The sequence below is a fragment of the Pongo abelii genome, chromosome 13 (assembly GCF_028885655.2).
Source record: "Pongo abelii isolate AG06213 chromosome 13, NHGRI_mPonAbe1-v2.0_pri, whole genome shotgun sequence".
In the NCBI taxonomy this organism is placed as follows: Eukaryota; Metazoa; Chordata; class Mammalia; order Primates; family Hominidae; genus Pongo; species Pongo abelii.
The window spans coordinates 40,868,853-40,888,826 of record NC_071998.2 but is presented as its reverse complement, the minus strand read 5'-3'; the positions used below and the strand labels follow the sequence as shown (position 1 = coordinate 40,888,826).

Genomic DNA, 19,974 nt, shown 5'->3' with positions numbered 1-19,974 from the left:
ATAGATACAGACAGGTGAATAGATAAGTAGAAAATTTGAAAGTATATTTTTCTGTAAAATTTATAGTAAAATGCAGGAATCATACTGTTAACTACAACTCTCCATTAATTAATATATCTAAATATATATTCCACAAATATTTATTGATATTCTACTATGTGTTAGGTGCTATTCTTGGTGATGAAGATCTGTTAGGGAACAAAACAAGGCCTTTGTGCTCATGGAGCATACATTCAGGTCAGAGGGTCACCATCTGATAAGCACATGACACACAGTAATAAGTGCTATGGAGAAAAATAATACAGCATGAGATGGAGCATGATGGAGAGTGATAGGGCTTTTTTGTGTATGGTGGCAGAATAAATCATTCTGATTAGGTGACATTTGAAAAGAAATATAGAAGAAGTGAATCATTTAGATATCTGATGAAGAGCATTCTAAGCAGAGAGAACAAATGCAAAGCTCATGAAGCAGGAGCTTGCCTAGCCAAGGAGGCGAGTGTGGCTAGATTGAGAGCTATGGGGAGAGGAGTGAAACGTGATCTCAGAGAGGTAAATGTGGGGCAGGTCTCTTTGGGCCTTGTTAAGTTACTATAAGGATATAGATTTTACTCTGAGTGAAATGGAAAGCCGTTGATGTGTTTTTTGTAGAAGAGCAACTTGGAACCTATTGGGGTGTCTCATTCAGAAGAGTGGTGAGATCTAACTGAATTTTTTTTTTTTTTAAGAAGGAGTCTCACTCTGTCACCTAGGCTGGAGTCCAGTGGCAGGATCTCAGCCCACTGCAAGCTCCGCCTCCCGGGTTCATGCCGTTCTCCTGCCTCAGCCTCCTGAGTAGCTGGGACTACAGGCGCCCATCACCACGCCCGGCTAATTTCTTTTGTATTTTTAGTAGAGATGGCGTTTCACCGTCTTAGCCAAGATGGTCTCGGTCTCCTGACCTCATGATCCGCCTGCCTCGGCCTCCCAAAGTGCTGGGATTACAGGCGTGAGCCACCGCGCCTGGCCCTAACTGAATATTTTTAAAAGATCACTCTGGATGCATTGCAGAAAACAGAATATAGGAAGGCAAGGAAGAGAGGAGGGAGACAAATTTAAGAGACAATTGTAATAGTCCAGGCAGAACTCAGTGGGTACTTAGACTATGTTATAAAAAGTAGTTAGAGCTTGTAAATAATTCAAAGTTAGAATGCATAAACTTTGATATTGACTTATATGTGAAATATGAGAAGAAAGGAGGAATTAAAAATGAATTCATGCTTTTCAGATCTAACCACCTGGACAAATAAATTTGCTATTTTTTGAGGCAAGAAAGATTATTCTCACAGCTCTTCTAGCAGTAGGAGGACTCTGAAGTTAGATAGAGGAGAGATGTGGAAGCCCAGAATTAGGGAAGTAGTAATGAAGAGAAATGTGTGACTCAACATTTCTACCCATTAGTAACATATACTTTATCATGTCAATACTCTCTTTTTAGGATTCAGTCCAACTAGACTCCCCTCTTCATCCATCCTTTATTTCATCCATCCATCCATCCATCCATCCATCCATCCATCCATCCATTAAGCATTCATTTATTCAGTTATGTAGGCAATATTTATTAAAATCCCATTGTATTTTTACAGGGGATACAAAACTGAACAACACCATTTATGTTTCTGTGAATCTTATAGATAGGAATGCAGGTAGAAAATAGTTACAAAATGTGTTGTAATTGAAGTATGAAACAAATAAGAACCTGTGGAAAGAAGCTTTTCAAGGAGCATGTTTATGGAGAGGAAGGGATTACCAAAGCTTTCACAGAGAAAACAACGTATGTCATTTTGTTAAGGGCTTTCTGGTTTCTTGTCAGAAGCGCACTAGCATGGGCCCAGAGGTGAGAAAGTTTGTGGTGTATCCTAGAGAGTGAGGATAGTCTGGGTAAGTACTTCTTGTAATCTACATCCAAGCATCCTAGGGTGGGAGTAGTTATTATTCTAATTCAGTACGTCTGGGCTGGGGCCTGAGATTCTGCATTTCTGTCATGTTCCAGGTCAGGCTGTTGGAGCTGGTCTAGCGATCATACTTTAATGATTAACAGGAGACTAAGTGGAAAGTGAAATATACAGTCGAGGGGAAATGGCAGGAAGGTTTTATTTCACTTTTTTCTATCTAAATTTTTAAATACTTCTAGTGGGACTTTTTTGTGCAGGATTTTGGGGGTGTTATTTACAGAGTAATGGATAAAAACATAGATTCTGGAGTCTGAATGCATGGATTTGGAACCTAGACTTGATCACTTAATTGTGTGACCTTGGGCAAGTTGCTTCTCTATCAACTCAGTTTCAACATTTATAAAATGGGTATTATAATAGTACTTACCTCATTAGAGTTTCATCAAGATTACACAAGACAATGAATGGTGGGCATTTAGAGTAATAAATGTTAGTTAGCTCTTAATTTATTATACAGGGAAGACACTTGTTAGTAAATTTGAGATTTTTTTTTCTTATATTGGTGGGGATTTATCTTTCCTTTCTCCTATCTCAACTTGTAATCCAAATTATTGGTGAGCTGACAGTCTTTGCCATAGAAAAGGGCAAAGCTAATTGGTTCATAGGGGATTGAAACCTGTGACCCTTGATTTCTAAGCACCCTGCTCTTAACTAGCTGAATTCTGAATGACTGCCTATTCTTATCTCAAAGCGATTGTTTATCTTTTTCATGCAGAAATAATGTTTTTTTTGCCTTGGAGGAATATCTTGCAGTAGAGGACAAGAGAGAAAGCCAGGGTTTACTATATTTATCTGTGAATGAGATACATGCCATGTGGCTAATGGCAAGACCACAAGATGAGTTGCAAATTTTAACCAGTCTTGTTGATTTTTATTTCTTTTCATAGTTACTCTCTATTCCTTGCTTTCCTCAATTGAAGAGAATTTTCTTTAGCTGTTTTCCCTTATGTTCTTACTTTCTTTTTATAATTGTTATTACAAAATATTTGCAACCTCTAGAAGAATAAATGTAATGTCTGTATACTCACCAGCAACTGTCACAAATAATCTTGATTATATCTATGTACTCCTTCCTGATTCCATCTTTCTTTTTTTTCCATGAAGACAACTACCATTTTTTGTTTATGATTTTTTGTTTATGAATTCTTGCCTCTTAAAACTATGTTTTCTTAAATAATATATTGTTTAGTATTGCTTTTATTGAAACCTTAAAAACACCATCTACGCATGTCAGCTCTGCGACTTGTATACGTGGAAGTCAAAACTTCCACGTATAAGTCCTTAATCTATGTGGGATTCATTTATGTGTTTGCTATAAAGAAGGGAATTCAATTTAATTTTTAAAAAATCTGGATATCTGTTTTTCTCAGCATATCTATTGTGTTAATAATCACTTTTTTCAGTGATGTACAGTGCCACCTCTGACATTTATTATTGCATGAATATATGGGTGGGGGAATTTTGTAGGGGAATTTATTGTTGTTGAGTGTTCCTGTAATTCTTTCCTCCTCTGTGCAATAGTCTATTGTATAATTAAATTACAATTTATTTATGGAATAGCCTGGTTGTGTTCCCCACACCAACTCATACCTGAAGTCTAATCTGTCATGTGAAGGTGTTTGGAAGTGGGACATTGGGAGGCTCTGCTCTCATGAATGGGATTAGCACCTTTATAAAATTAGAGGCCTGAGAGAGACCCCTCACCCCTTCCACCATGTGAGGATATGGCAAGCCAATTCTGTCTGTGAACCAAAAGGCAAACCCCCCGGACACCAAATCTACCGTGCTTTGATCTTGGACTTTCCAGTCTCTGGAACTGTGAGGAATAAATTTCTGTTGTTTAAAAGATACCCATTTTATGGTATTTTGTTGTAGGAGCCCAAATAGACTAAACAATTAATCTACTCTTTGTCAGTGAACTTTTTTGTAAAAGTTTTTTGTTTTTTCAGCTATAAGAATTTTTACATACTGCTGCTGTGATCTTTGTAGTACATGTCTTTTGACACACCTGTGCAAGACTTTCTCTAGGACTTACTGCTAAGGATGAAAATTGTCTGACAGATATGCAAATATTCAGGTTTATAAGAAAATGCCAAATCGTTTGCCAAATTATAGACTTCTTAGCTTTATTTTTAAAGAGATAAAATATCCCATTCTAGTTTCATTTTGTATTTCTTTGATTTCTAATGAGTTTAAGTTTCTTGTGTTTATATGTGAAATATTTATGTCTCATGTCCATTTTTCTGTTGGGATGTTTGTCTTTTTGTTGAAGTTATTTATTTTGGATACTAATCTTTGGTTGGTTGTTACATTATTAACATAATGTCACCTTCTGAAAAACATTGACCTCAAATCTCTGTGGCTTAAAAGTGATTTGTTTTTTATTTACGTGACAGTCCAATATGGGTATTACTTGGGCTCCGAACTTCCAAGCAGTGATTTACAGACCCAAGCTCCTTTTATCTTTTGGATCTACTACCTTTAAACATGGCTCCCAAAGTTATGGGTCATCTCTACTCCAGCCAGCCAGAAGAGAGAAAGAGCATACAAAATCACATTTAGGAAGTGTTATGAATCTGGCTTGGAAATGGTACATATCACTTTTGCCAGCATATTATTGGCCAGAACTCAATTCTCTGTCCACTTGGTATGTAATTGCAAAGAAGATGGGGAAATATGTACTCATTTCCCAAAAGAGGAAACGAGTTTAGACATTAGCCAACAGTCTCAACTGTCAGTTAGTTCAAAGTGTCGCAAATATCTTCTTTTTTGTGGCTTTTCCTTTTCACTTGTTCTATAGTATCTTGAAAAATGAAGTTATTAATTTTAATATAATTAAATTTTTCAATATTCTGTCTTACAGTTGGTGTTAATAGTATTTTATTTAGGAAGTCCCAACTCATTCTAACATCGTAAAGATATTTTCCTATATTTTCATCTAAAGTATTATGGTTTTGACTTCCATGTGTAAGTCCTTAATCTATATGGGCTTTATGTGTTTGCTATAAAGAAGGGATTTCAATTTAACTTTTTAAAAATCTGGATATCTGTTTTTCTCAGCATATCTATTGTGTTAATAATCACTTTTTTCCAGTGATGTACAGTGCCATCTCTGACATTTATTATTGCATGCATATATGGGTCCATATTTATAGGGGTTAATTTCTGGGCTTGCTATTTATTTGCACTTGGTAATTTTTAAATCTTTGAAACAGCAACACTGTGTTTATTATTATAGCTTCATAATGAGTCCTGATAACTGATGGGATAAATCTTATCACCTTATTCTTTTTCCAATATTTTGGACATTGTTGATTATTTCACTATAATGTTGTAACCAGCTATCAAGTTTCCTCAAAAACCCTTTGGGGATTAATTTGAACAGAACTGACATCTTTACCATTTTAAATGTTTCTATAGATGAAAATAATCTGTCTCCATTAATTTATGTCTTAATATATTTAAATAAAACTTTGCAGTTTTATCTATAGGATCTTCCGTATTTTTAATTAGATTTATTTCTGAGCAACTTGTGTTTTGTTGGTATTTTAGCTGTCTGCATTTTATTACATTTTCTATTTTTTTGTGTGTAGAAATGCAATTGATTTTTAAATATTTATCTTATATCTAGCCACCCTGTTAATCTCCTATTAATTCTATTATTTTTAGATTCATCTGGGTTTTTTTGGGTAGACAGTCATATCATCTATAAACGTTGGCAGTTTTGTTTCTTCTTTAAAAATTCTAATATATTCTACCAATCATTATACTTTTACCAGATGAAGGTTAAGCAGAAGTGGTTAGAGTGAGTGTCCTTATCTTGTTCCTAATTTTAAAGGGAATTCTAATATTTCATCATTGGGAATTAAGTTAACCATAGTTTCTCATAGATACCTTTTAATCATGTTAATGAGCTCAATAAACTAATGTCATCAATGGGTCATAAATTTTATAAAATGTTTTATCTTTTCATACCTCGGCTTTTCCATCCTTTTAAAATTCCACTTAATTCATTTTACTGTTATTTTGTTTGCTTGTTTTTAATCTCTGTCTCCATTAAGGAGTAAGATTGGTCTTGTGTTTGGCTTTCTTGTACTGTCTTTATTTAGTTTTGGTAATAAAAATAGCCTTACATAGTGAGTTATTGAGCCAAAGAAAAAATTAGAAAATTGGACTATAAAGCTGATAAAATTCCTTAGAATGTAGTGCAGAGACACAGCATGATGGAAACTATGAAAGAAGTGAGTAGACATGGAGGAGAGAATGAGAAGTTCAAACCATATCTAATTGTAAAAGGTAAAATAGAGAACAGAGGGGTGGCAGTAGATATTGTGCTGTATTTTTTTTTTTTTCAAATCTATGTTCAGTTTGACTTTAAATCTACAAGCTTCTTGTTTATTTCTTGAGTTTCTTTTCTTTTTAAAAACCGCTTATAACTAGCTTGAGAGTATGATAATTTTATAAGAATTAACTTGGAAATCAGAGATCTTTTGGTGTCTCACATAAATAGGGAGAAAAGACATAATGGGCTTAGTTCTAGTGAATTCAAGGCAGATAGTTGTGCCAGGGTATTTGGAAATAAAGAGTACTGTACCTAGGGTTGCTTCTTGATGTCTCTAGATCGAGGTGAAGAGATCTAGAGAAAGTAGGTCTTAGCCTCAGTGCCTCTCCGTCAGCCCCATATGATGGTGGGTAATCTAAGGAGAGGCATGATCTTAGACCCAGAGTGTGCTTTCACTCTTATTAAACCCTGCATGCATGTGGCTCTGTGTGTGTGTAAAAAGGGTATACAAAGTAAATGTAGAATATAAATTCTATATAATTGGAATCATATGGTTTATAAATTTGTATCCTGCTTGTGCAATTACCATTTCATTACAATATAATTTAACATTTGAAACATTTTTTGACTGCCTCATATTCTAACATAGGAATCCATTTTTTTTACGTAAACATTTCCCTACTCTCAGACATTTTACGTATTTCAATTTATTTTTTTCCTATTTATTTTATTCCAATGCCTTTGTTTGTTTGTTTGTTTGTTTTTTTGAGATGGAGTTTCACTCTTGTAGCCCAGGCTGCAGTGCAATGACGTGATCTTGGTGCATTGCAACCTCCGCCTCCTGGGTTCAAGCGATTCTCCTGCCTCAGCCTCCCAAGTAGCTGGGATTACAGGCACGAGCCTCCACACCTGGCTAGTTTTTGTATTTTTGGTAGACATGGGGTTTCACCACGTTGGCCAGGCTGGTCTCGAATTCCTGATCTGAGGTGATCCACCTGCCTCAGCCTCCCAAAGTGCTGGGATTACAGGCGCAAGCCACCGCATCTGGCCTCATTTATATATATTTATTCTCATCCCTGATGGTTTCCTCAGGATGAATTATTAAAAGTAGAATTACTTGGTCAAAGGTTATGAACCTAAGGCTTTTGAATATATATTCCCTGCCAAACTGCATTCCAGCAAGATTATACCAAGTTGTCTTCTCACAGTATATGAGATTGCCCACATTTTATATTCTTGAAATATTTATTATAATTTAAAAACAGCCTTTTGTTTTTCAAAACAAATTTATTCCTTTATTATCTCTTTGGAAACTAGTGAGGGTTTTCACTTTCACTTTTATGTAGTTTTCTTTTGTAAATGTTCTGTCAGCTTGTATTTTTATCTTGTTTGCTTACAGATACACATGACCCTTTAAATATATGTTAGGGAATGAGTGCTATATAATATTCGTCACAGTATATTATTTGCTCACTTTGTTAATACTTTCTAGACCTTGTAGATGCAGTTCCAAGATAATTGAGACCTTTTTTTGAAGACTTCTTCTTAAGATTGGGCTCCACGTACCTCTTTCTGCATTAGCAGATATTAAACTTAATTGTTTTCCTTGTGTATCTCCATCTCTGGACTCTGAGCTCCTTGAGGGCAAGGAGAGTTGAGGCCTTATCCTTTTCTCCCCACTGCCTTCTCCAGTGATTGACAGTCTTAAGTTCAATAAATGCTTTTTGAATGAACACATGAAAATTCTTTGACATAACAATTGTAGGAAGTAGGAAGTAAGAACAGTAAAGAGTTAACATTTGGAAGGGATTATCTAATTGTGATGTGGGGAAAAAATGTCAGTAGTAGTTAGCTTTGTTTTCTTGCCGGAGGGTCTGATATTGATAGTGACTATTTGGCACTAACTAAAGTATAGTATTTTCGTTTTTCAGGTGGTAGGGAGAAGATCTCATTGTAGTACCTTTACTTGGGCTCAGAATGCTGGTAACTTTTGTCATACTTTAGTTGCAAAATATTATGCCAGAGTTAATAATTGGTTTGCTTTTGTTTGGTTTTTATGATTTTTACTTTATTATTGTTTCTATTCCATTTTTTTCTCATTTTCAGCATGGAAGAATATCAATCTTATACTTTCTCTAGGTATCTTGCTGTACAGGATCAAAATAACTTTCAATATATTAGGTCAAGGTGCCACAAAGATAGTACTTTTATATTATGCTTATCATCTTATTTTCATACTTAACTAGTTTCGAGTTTATATGTGTAAACTTAATTTGAAAAGTTAACTTGATTTATTCTACAGCATTATTGTAAATGAAAACTACCTTGTAATTTGTTGCTTGATTTAATTATATTCAGTAATTTATATTTTTAATTCAGTTGTATATGTAGATATGACCACACAAATATATGGGAAATGATTTTTGGATAGTTTGATATTTAATCAATTTTCAGGAGAGAACAACTTAACAGTAAAATATAATGTTATGATATGATTTTTAGCCTTAATAAATGAAAGACATTTTTATTTAAAAGAAAAATTTGAAGTCTTTATCTTTTGTAAGTCTTAACTATAAACTTTTTTTCTAAAGGCCATTGTGTGTTATATTCACAAAATTTGAACTTGTTGTCATTCAACTCCACTATCCTGCATGAAAAATAAACCATTTCTACTATAAAAAGAAGGCTGCCAATAGATATTCTGATATTTCAAGCTTACTTTAAGTTCCAGGTAGAATGAAACAGCCCAATATATTAAAATCTAGAAATTTAGCATATCTAATGGAAACTGCAACTCAACTTTAACTACTCTATAGTGGCACTTTTCTTGCCGCTATAATAAAACTTAAGAATGTTTAGTGATTTTTTTTCCTACTATTATTCAAAATTACATTACCCTTACTGAAATCTGAATGGCTTTTAGTGGATTAATTAAACTATAGCTGGTTTGCCATCTGGGTGCAGCTTGTTTAGCTGCCTTTCCACAGAAAAATTTCTCATGGAGTAAAGAGTATTTTTTGTTAGAATACAGCTGCTAGGCTTTACTTTCTAAAAAAACAAATAATTTATGCTTTCATACATGAGATTTGTGATGAAAATTAATTTGTAAAATATAAAACCTATGATTGCCTTTTAAAATAATACAATACAAGCTTTTTTATATCTTTATGAATTTGTAAAAAATATATTGTATGTCTTGATAACCTGTAATATTAAATAGAATCCTAGGTTTAGGCTAAATATGAAAAAATGGGTAAGAGGGAATTAACTAAATCTGATTTTTATGGCTCAAGTGGTTTCATTAAATTAGAGTGCTCTGTGTTGTTCATTAATGAACTTGTGCCATATGCTTTAACTGTTCTGGTCAATAGCTGATAAAGAAAGGCTTGTGGATTTGCTTTTTTTCATATAAAGCTGGATAAAAATATCCATGTGATGGGCTTTTATCAAAGGAGTTACTTTGAATTCAGTAACTACTACTGAGGCAATATGGCTCGCAATTTGCAACCCAAAGGTAGTCATACATTATTGGAATACAGCCTACTGCGCTTCACATTACACAGATGTGAAGGCCTGATTATAGCTGCTTCATAATTAACAGTGATCCGATTTGTTTTGTGGCATAAATGGTGCATGTGTAGAACATTAGCCATGGCACTCTCATTCAAATTCAACTCAAGGGCTCAGCGGCAGGCGGGTCACGAGCTTCAGGGAGTAGAAGCACAAGCTCCTCCATATGTTCTTGCTGCATCTTACTATGGCTATGTGTGCAAGATAAGTTCCCCAAAGAACCTAATCGTGTTCTGTAATTACAGCGCGGCTTTCTGCTGGCTAGAAATGAGGGAGAAGCTAAAACACTCCCTCATCAGATAATTTGTAAATTACTTTACATGGTGGATGCCTAACTCAGTTGGTTTTCAACTGCTGAAATTATAAATAATTGTAACAGATGTGGCAATATGGCTGGTCTCCAATAAATGAGGCCCTTGATAATTTGGCCAACCCTTTGACAGGCCAATTTAATAAAATGTGAACAAAATCTTCTTGCTAATAATTTATCATCCTTTTTCCCAGTAGAATAAATTTAATTACCCTAGCAGTTAACAAGGTCACACCCAGATGCCAAACTCGGCTACAGTTTTGATAATGCAATCAGGAATTGAGAGGTGATGACAGCGTTGTTGTTTTTTTCATTACCTGGCTTCACATAAACACAGGTGGCGTAGCTTTCTTGTCAGTTTTTAATAATTACAGGCTATTATGGAATGCATAGTTAGCAGATTGAAAACCACACTTTAGTGAATTTGTTTGAGTATGATTGAGGTTTTAATGTATAGAGATGATAATGTATAACAAGCGTAGTCCCTTGCTTATACCATTAATGCACAAATTTTGGTTGTTTTACTGGTGACATAAGTGTTAAGTGTTTATAAAACTTAGAGTATGTATTATAATAAGTAATGGATTATACCCCAAAGTCACATATTTAGAGATACACCATAAAAAAGTTTAATTCCATGAATTTTAGAAATTCATTTTAGGATGCCACTAACAGAAACATTTTAAATATCCAGATTTGCAAATTCTGGCAGAATGTGAGGCTTATAACATATTTTGGAAAAATCTGAATGTGTTTTATTTTGCTATTTAAGATAAAAAGAAATTTGTAGAAAAATCAGTCTTTTCATTCTAGCTTTTAAGTACTGTCAGGATTAGTTTACTCTTAGGATTGAAATCTATAGGTAATTTGTATATTGTGGAGTTATCCTAAACACTCTTGTGTGACATGTAAATATTATTAATTTTTGTCAGTACAGTGTGATATTTACATGTCATAGAATAAATACTTAGCTTGTGGTTGCTCAATTTTGTACCAAAGATGCTACTGCCATTTACTGGATGTATGTATAAACCAATAATTGTCATCTACTGGATATAAGTATAATTGAGTTGTAACCCACTCGGTGTTAAGTTTTATGTAGTATATGGAAGAAGTTAAAGTTTTGGAATTAATTTTTTTCCATTTTATTTTGCTGTTAACAACTTGACTGTACCATATAAGTATTTAGATACTAAAGGAAAGCTAAATTTGACTGACTTGTTTATTACTGAATTTTGCTATAATGTGATAGTGTTATAAGCGGAGATGGTGATAGTTTATTTTTTACTCAAATGTAGTCAGTAATTTAATTTAATTTTGTGAATTACAAATGCTATCTGAAAATATTTGGTTAAAAGTGAATAGATGGAAGAAATGCAAATATTTATATTTTTAAAAAGAGTGCTAGATGAATTTGTTGATATTAGACATTTTATTACTCAATATAGTGGCCTTTCTAAAAATGAAGTGTAAGTTTAAACTAGTACACTTAGTTTTATTTGTGAATTTTTATTATAACAGTATTTTGATTTACAATATTATGTTACATTGATATTATTTTTTTTTCTTTTTTTTACAAGAATATACGACTATTATTAAAGTCATTTATTTTCAGGATATGGATGATTCAGCTAACAATGTTTACTTTATTAATTGGTAATAGACATATTGCTGCATTTCCGAAATCAATTTTAAATATAAAGTTAATCTCTGAATATGGGCATTTCATGAGAAGAAAAGTGTGTGTGCATGTGTATGTGTGTGTGTGTGTGTGTGTGTGTATGTGTATGTATACACAGACATTTATATACTCTGTTGTATTCCCAGAGGATTTGAATTAGTTTTCAGAGAACAGTCATTCAAGTAGTTAGTTTTTCTGATATATACGTATATGTTAGATATTTTATATATACATGTAACAGATTTTATTACACACACACACACACACGCACACACACACTTGACCCGTGCTTGATTTTCAGTGACATATTGTTTTAAGAAAAGGTATTTCTTTTGCTGAGGTATCATGTGCTTTTAAAAATGTTTTTGTTTTGCTATAGGCTTTGTTATGTGTTGACAGGTTTGGAATTCATAAATTTCTTAAAGCAAGTGAGATAATGTTTGTAAAATGCTTAGCCAGAGGTAGGAACTAAACACTTTTTTGCTAAATGCTAATTATTATCATCATTGCAATGTAGTAGGAAAAAATATTTAATTATAATTTGCTAATAAAACAATTCAAGTTACAATTTTTATAATTATTATAGCTGTGAAACAATTTTCTATGTATTAGGCAATATTCAGTCGGCCCCCACTGTAATAATGCCCTACAATATTTCTTGGATTTAATGCAACATGACTATATATTTAAGTTGTATAATTTAAAAAATAGTAATTTGTATAACACCTGAAGGACCTTCCCCCATGCCTTCTATTCTATTTAATATATATCTTCTACAGAACTTTTCAATTAAAATTAGCTCTGTGAGTCAGTGTGAAAAATAAAGTTATGTATTAACAATGGCAATTTAAAAAGATTATTTCCACCTGGGAGCCTTTAGCCATGTAGTCAGTCCACGAATCATTTTTCTTCAGATTAATTATAGTATAGCACTATACCATTGTATTCCAAGAATGTAAACTAAAAGGGAGCAAAATATTTTTAATATTAGAGAAAAAAATTTATTTATAAAATGTGAATAATTGTTAGGAAGGAAAGTTAACTTTTCAAAGATTCTAGGATTTAAAGAGTAATAGAATGAACTTCCACAGAGAGGGGATTGGTTAACTTGATTTTGCTATACATGCAAAGCAGCCCTTAAAAAGGTTAAAGATATGTAAGGATATATGGAGATCTATGATGATATACATATATATCATATATTTTATTATATATACACATAATAGTTGTATGTGTATATGTTTGAGATTATTAAGTTTTTAAAAAGCAAGTAAAAAAGTACAGTATGGCTGGGGACAAAAGAGTAGCTTTACAAGTGGAGTAATCTGACAAAACTCTACTTCAGCCAGCTGATCAAACTGAATATCAACAGTCATAAATCATGTTGATAGCATATACCCTTGATATGATGTGATGAAAATGGCACTTTACCTCTATGATCTTCCTTCTCAAAACTCATAACCCCAGTCTAATCATGAGAAAAACATCAGACAAATCCCAAAGGAGGGGGCATCCTACAGAAAACTGTCAAGGTCATGAAAGACAAGGAAAGTCTGAGAAAATAGCCAAAAGGAGCTCTAGGAGATATAGCAACTAAATGTAATGTATCCTAGATGGGATCCTGGAAACAGAAAAAGGATATTAGGAAAAAACTAAGGAAATATGAATAGACTATGTCCTTCAGTTACTAATAATGTATGAATATTGGTTCAGTAATTGTAACAAATGTACCATACTAATTTAAGATGTTAATAAATAGGGGAAACTGAGTGGGTGGGGGTAGGAGGTCAGGGAGAACTCTGCATAGTATCTGCTTAGTTTTTCTGTACATAAAAAAACTGTTGTAAAAAATAAAGTCTATTAATTTTTTAAAGTATGTTAAATGACAAAAATATAGTAGTTAACTTTTTTTTTTTTTTGAGATGGAGTCTCACTCTTGCCCAGGCTGGAGGGCAGTGGCGCAATCTTGGGTTGCTGCAAGCTCCACCTCCCAGGTTCACGCCATTCTCCTGCCTCAGCCTCCCGAGTAGCTGGGACTACAGGCGCCCGCCACAGTGAGACGGAGTTTCACCGTGTTAGCCAGGATGGTCTCGATCTCCTGACCTCATGATCCACTCGCCTCGGCCTCCCAAAGTGCTGGGATTACAGGCGTGAGCCACCGCACCCAGCTGTTTCCTTTTTTTTTTTTTTAAAAGTCTGGGAGATATATCACAAACTTACTAGTAGGAACTTTGAGGGATGAGATTGTGAAGAGACTTTTATTTCCCCTACCTATACTGGAATTTTTACATTGAACTTGTAGTCATTTTATTTGCAAAAAAATAAATATTTCTATTTTGAAAAGCATTTAGGCCGGGCGCAGTGGCTTACACCTGTTATCCCAACACTTTGGGAGGCTGAGGCGGGCGGATCACCTGAGGTCAGGAGTTCGAGACCAGCCTGATCAACATGGTGAAACCCCTTCTCTACTAAAAATACAAAATTAGCCGGGCATGGTGGCAGATGCCTGTAATCCCAGCTACTCAGGAGGCTGAGGCAGGAGAATTGCTTGAATTCAGGAGGCAGAGGTTGCAGTGACCCGAGATTGCACCATTGCACTCCAGCCTGGGCAACAAGAGTGAAACTCCGTCTCAAAAAAAAAAAAAAAAAAAAAAAAGCATTTAGTGACATGTCCATTGTAAAGTCTTTAAGGAAATTCAGGTAAGTACAAAGAAAATAATTCACATTACAGTCCCTCTACTTAGAAATCACACTGTAACATTTCAGGGTTGTTTTTGTACCTTATGCATGTTTGGTGAAATCTATTTCTACATAGTATAATATACCCTTTTGTACCCTACTTTTCTCAGTTTATCATAGATATCTTTCCATTTTAGCCTTCAGCATAATTAGAAATAAATTAAAGGTTTGGTACATTTTTATGGGCTTTGATGCATCTTTCATAATTTCTCTAGAAAATTGATAGCAGATTATACTTCCACCCACTACCACATTCTCAAAGTAACACATAAACTGGGTCCAACCAACATTTGAAAATTTGGACACTCTCCTTAGAAATCCTAATTCTTTGCTTTTCTTGAAAAATCAGTAAATCTAGCAACGGTGGGGCACATTCTTCCCTGAAAACAATTGGCTGGAGTTGAGCAGCAACTGCCCTAAATTCCCTCCTTACCACTCAGCAGTGAGGCTGAGTGTTGACACTTCATTTTGCTCATATTTAATACTTAAAAAAATGGTTTTATTAGGAGAAATGTAAAACACTTGTTGTAAACATGTCTCTAACAAAAGTGATAAAAGGCAAGAGAGAGACAAACCAGACTTAAAGAAAATGGGAACATGAATAAGTTACTTTGTGGAGGGGAGGGACATATCTACTTGGTTAATATGTATGCAAAATGCCTCTGTTGGATGAATTTTAAAGCTATCACTTTAAAACACACCAGACACGTATTTATTTATCTGCATTATCTTCCTGGCTTCTATTCACTCTTTAATAGTATTTTAATTTTGAAGTTCTCTGATTGTTTATTGAGGAATTTTGAAGGAATGCTGCCTAAATATCCTTTATTGTTATCAAAAATATTAATATCATTAATATATCAATAAAATATTAGAAATGAATCTATTATTATAGTGACAGTATCCACTGTTGGAGCATTGTTAATGTCTTATATTTGAGTTGTTTATCATAGCTTCTTGACTGAATATTAATTTTATAATATTCCTTGCTATAGCATTATAATCCATTGATGACTTAGGAAGTTCATTTATTGATGAACACAGGTTTGTTTATTGGATATACCAATAAACTAAAATTATGTTTTTCTTGTGTTATTCTAAGTTTTTGTTTGACCTTAAACAAATTATTTAAAATTTATTTTGTATATGATAGGATGTTAATATATCATTTATAATTTTATTAAAGGAAACCTAGACAAGAGCAGGTAGCCTTTGAAATTGTTTAGCTTGGCAGCCCAACCAAAGGAAATATTTCTAAACCTCAAAAGTTTGATTATAAAACAGGAGAAAAAATAAAAAATAAAAGTTGTACAATGATTAAAATGGGGATAAAAGAATAGGGCAAAATCATTTAGACTTCCTGGAAGAGAAATGCTTAAAATATTTTAATTTGATGTTCAAAGCAAGATAATGAAGTAAGTAATATATTGTAGGTATGGTAACAGTACAATGTAAACAATACTTTGAGGAAGATAATCATATGGTAGAATAAAGGTTGGAAACAAATGAGGTGATTTAAATATGAGAAAAGTGTAATAGTATAAATCAAATATGGCCCCTCTCATTATACAAATTGCAGGTTAGAATTAGGAAAATTTTGCCTATCCTCTCAAAAAAGAAAAAAGCAGGCACAATTGGAAAAGGATGATGTTTCCCATTCTTGGTTCAAAAAAGTTAACCGTATATATTTTTCACATAATACTTAGGAATATCATTTAGGAAGGATGGGGCCCTTCATCAGTTTAAGTGCAAATATTTTCAGGGCTACTAGATCCTTATTGATACTGTTAGAATCATAAGATTTGACATTTGTTTGCCTGTAAGTCAACAAAAACTGTTTTCATGTGATTCTGTGTTTTTGTTTTTGTAAATGTAGTTGTTAATTTGAAACAGCGAATTTGCATGGGTTTAATGGCCTCGAATACATTCAGTGGAGATGGTAGTCAAATTTTGCAGAATTCCAGTTTTCATGAACAGGTTTCCTACAAGATTAGTTTTTTTGTGACTTCTGTTGTTAAAATGTGGAGCTTACCATTAGCAGTTTATCTGAAACATGAATAAATTTCAAAGGAGAATGCTATAAACTATATTGACTTAAAATTGTCAGGGTTCTTTGAGGAGTTGTTATTAAATTAGGATACAGTAAAGGCTAATTGTACTTATAATGCTGTGGTTTTCCTTTTCCCAGGTTTATATTCTATGGTATTGTATGACTCTTGATGACCAGATGGTGGATTGACTATTTTGTGAGGCAATACATATGTGTATAATCAGAAATTTGAAATGACTCATTTATAGATGAGTGGTGTGTATCATGCAGCCATGCTTTAAATTTTTTTCCTTGAAATCTATATGACAGCATTATTTATGAAAATACTTGTATATAGACTCTTGGTTATTTTATTGGAAAATCCTATTCTATGGAATGAAAAGGTCCAGCTCCTGCTAGTTTATTATTAAAATGAAAATTTCCTTCTCTGAATATTTACAATTTCTATAATATAGTGTTACGTATAACTATCTACTATATTTATAAATAATGTAAGATACAAACATACATATCTATTTACAAGTATACTTTTTAAAATAGGTACCTCATCGCCCATCCTTATCAAGCTTAGAAACGTTAATGGTTTCACAGAAGTCTGAAATTGAGTATTTACAGGAGAAACTAAAGATAGCAACTGAAAAAATGTCAGAAAACATATCTGCCAACAAGGGTTTCTCCCGAAAGAGCATCATGACAAGTGCTGAAGGAAAACATAAGGTAGGGACATTTTGTCATTTTGTGAATTTGCCAGGATGAGGCTGGAAAGACAAGAGATGAAGTTAAAAAACAAATGGCAGCATTTACTTCTCTGCTTGTATTTCGGGAAGCTTTTGAAAAATATTATGTACCAAACTCTTGTTAAATAAGTTTTAGGAGTAAGGAGTTTTCTCTTTTTAAAGACTGAATTATATTCTCAAATTAGTTAATTAAATATATTATTAGTTCTATACCCATTTTGTCAGTAAATTAACATTCTTATAGTAAAACTTTGGTAAGTATTCCTCATCTCTCTAATATATTAATGTATCTGATTAAAAATTTATTTTTAAATGGTATTTACTCACTTTTCTAATTTGAATTAAAAGAAAAATATATCTAATATGTCTTTCAATCAGATATGATGTTTAAAATACTGTCTGTGTGGAAAATAAAATAGTAAGTGAATTTTAACACTAACTTCTGCACTTGTTATATATTTTTATAGATTTAAAGGGATAGCATTAAGAGAAAAATAAGCAAATTTTACATAGCATGTTTCTCATTTATTAATGTCTCAATTTTTTTAGTATTCATTACATAGTTGTGTTATGCTGTAAAAGATTCTACAGAATGTTGACTAATATAAAAATTCTAAAATATCATGTAGTACATATGTTATTTCTAGATAAACTGAAATAACATTTTCCTCAAAGTAAGAGTTTTAGCGTATTTTTCACATGCTTGTTACTTCAGCAATAAAGGAATAATAGTTTTTATAATAGGAAGCCATGTTGTTAAGATAATTGTTTTTGTTTCTTTCCATTTTTTCTTATGGGTAGGACAAACTATCTTAATAAAGGAAGTATTTAAAATTTGAACCATGTTTCTGTGGTACTGTTATTCATGCTCTCTAAAATTATTAGCATTTTCAGAAAATGAGATATATTTATTAAAACATAACTGCATTATACATTTCTTGCCATTTTGAAGTAGTTTCACAAGCACTGAACTTTATTTAAATGAAAGAAAACATTCATAAAATTGAAATACAGCATTACCGGGCCTGATTTGGTTGCTTGCTCGATTGCTGAAATTTAAAAATGTACGACTTTGACTTTTGTCTGCTTTTAATAAAAGTCAAGAAAAAGAGAGGGGTATTTTGATCAAAATTTTCTTTCTTTTTGTAAGGCCATGCAGTAAGGATGAGCACTGTGTTGCCCAGCTTAATAGTTGCTTTCACATATTCTTTCTCCAGATTGGTATATGAAGCTGTACATAATATAAACATATTCTTGTCTCTAGTTAGCCACATTATAGTTAATGACCATATGGTCATTATGGTATAAGATCTACTGTCTGTTGTATTTATATTCCTCAAGCATATTGTTCCTTCAACTTCACAGTGTGTTAAACTATTTCAAAGGGAAAAAAATCCTTTCCCTCTTGTTTCTGGTTGTCCTATCAAGTGTAACCTTGGACCCTTATAGAGCAATTAGACCAGCCTCTATCCCCTCCTTTGTAATGAGGTTTCTTGCATTTCTGAGTCTATAACCCTTTAGTCTTCCCTAATGGGACATCATTATTCTGAAAGAAACAATGTAAATGTAAATGAATATTCTCATTAACGAGTCACAGAGAAACCTTTAGCGGTAGCACTGTGGTAATTCCGCTTGTTATTTCTCTGGTATTCCATGCAGGATTTTTTTTATAATTCATTATTAGTATTCAAAATTACTTGTTCTTTAATTTTGCATGTCTTTCGTAATCCAGTGTTCCAACTAGTTCAACCATGTCCTTGTTTTATTCTCGAGGAACCACCTGTGAAACGTTCAAGGTCTTTGTCCCCAAAGAGCTCTTTCACAGGCTCAGAAGAGCTACAGAAGCTGAGAAAAGCTGAAAGAAAGATTGAAAACTTAGAGAAGGCACTACAACTAAAGGTGAACATTAAATCATTTCTTTAGTAGTAACCTTGCAAAGATAAAAATACACCAAAGTAAACATACAGTTCACAGATTACTAGTTGTCCTTTTTCTTTCCTGAATTTAATTGCCTGTATAAAAGTGTATAATCAGTTCATCTTGTTATTAAGATTTCTGAGGATTATAAAATAATATAAAATATTTGCTACTTGAAAAGTAAATGTTTATTTACTACTTTCAAGTTATTTGGTAATATTTTGTCTTAAAATTGGGAATAAATTTCTTAACACTTTCTCAAAGGCAAAAAATAGAATTGTAGCAAGTGAAAAGAGAATTTCTTTTTCTTTATATATGATAAACATATGAAAATAAAAGTGAGTTTAAAAGCATATTAACCTAGCTCAGATCACTTACAATTATCCTTTAGAGAAAAATTACATTTAGTCAAAATGAAATATATATATTTTTTCATTTCAGCTGAATTTGTCTCAGAACATGTGACATTTGAATGAGCACTCTACTCATGTTTAAGAAACATATATGTTATCGACCTGTCTTTGAGAGCTTATATTAATACTTCCTAATTCATACTTTGTGAAATCTCTTTTTCAATATGCAAGTTGTTCATACATATTGAACCCATTTTGTGTGACTACATTGAGGGTTTTTTTTCTCTTTCATTCTTCATTCACAATTACCTGAAGCTGTGCCCTATTTGAAGTTTAATCATA

General features: G+C 32.9%; 1 protein-coding gene across 7 annotated transcripts in view; it reads left to right on the top strand.

The window, feature by feature from the left end:
• The window catches only part of CNTLN (centlein), a 352,032-nt gene that overhangs the window by 157,099 nt on the left and 174,959 nt on the right, over window positions 1-19,974 (top strand). For all 7 annotated transcript variants that reach the window (XM_054519817.2, XM_024252705.3, XM_024252704.3 and 4 more), the window contains 2 exons: window positions 17,166-17,342; window positions 19,136-19,261. In XM_054519817.2, the coding sequence (XP_054375792.2) occupies window positions 17,166-17,342; window positions 19,136-19,261 (303 nt within the window). The remainder of the gene's footprint in view (window positions 1-17,165; window positions 17,343-19,135; window positions 19,262-19,974) is intronic.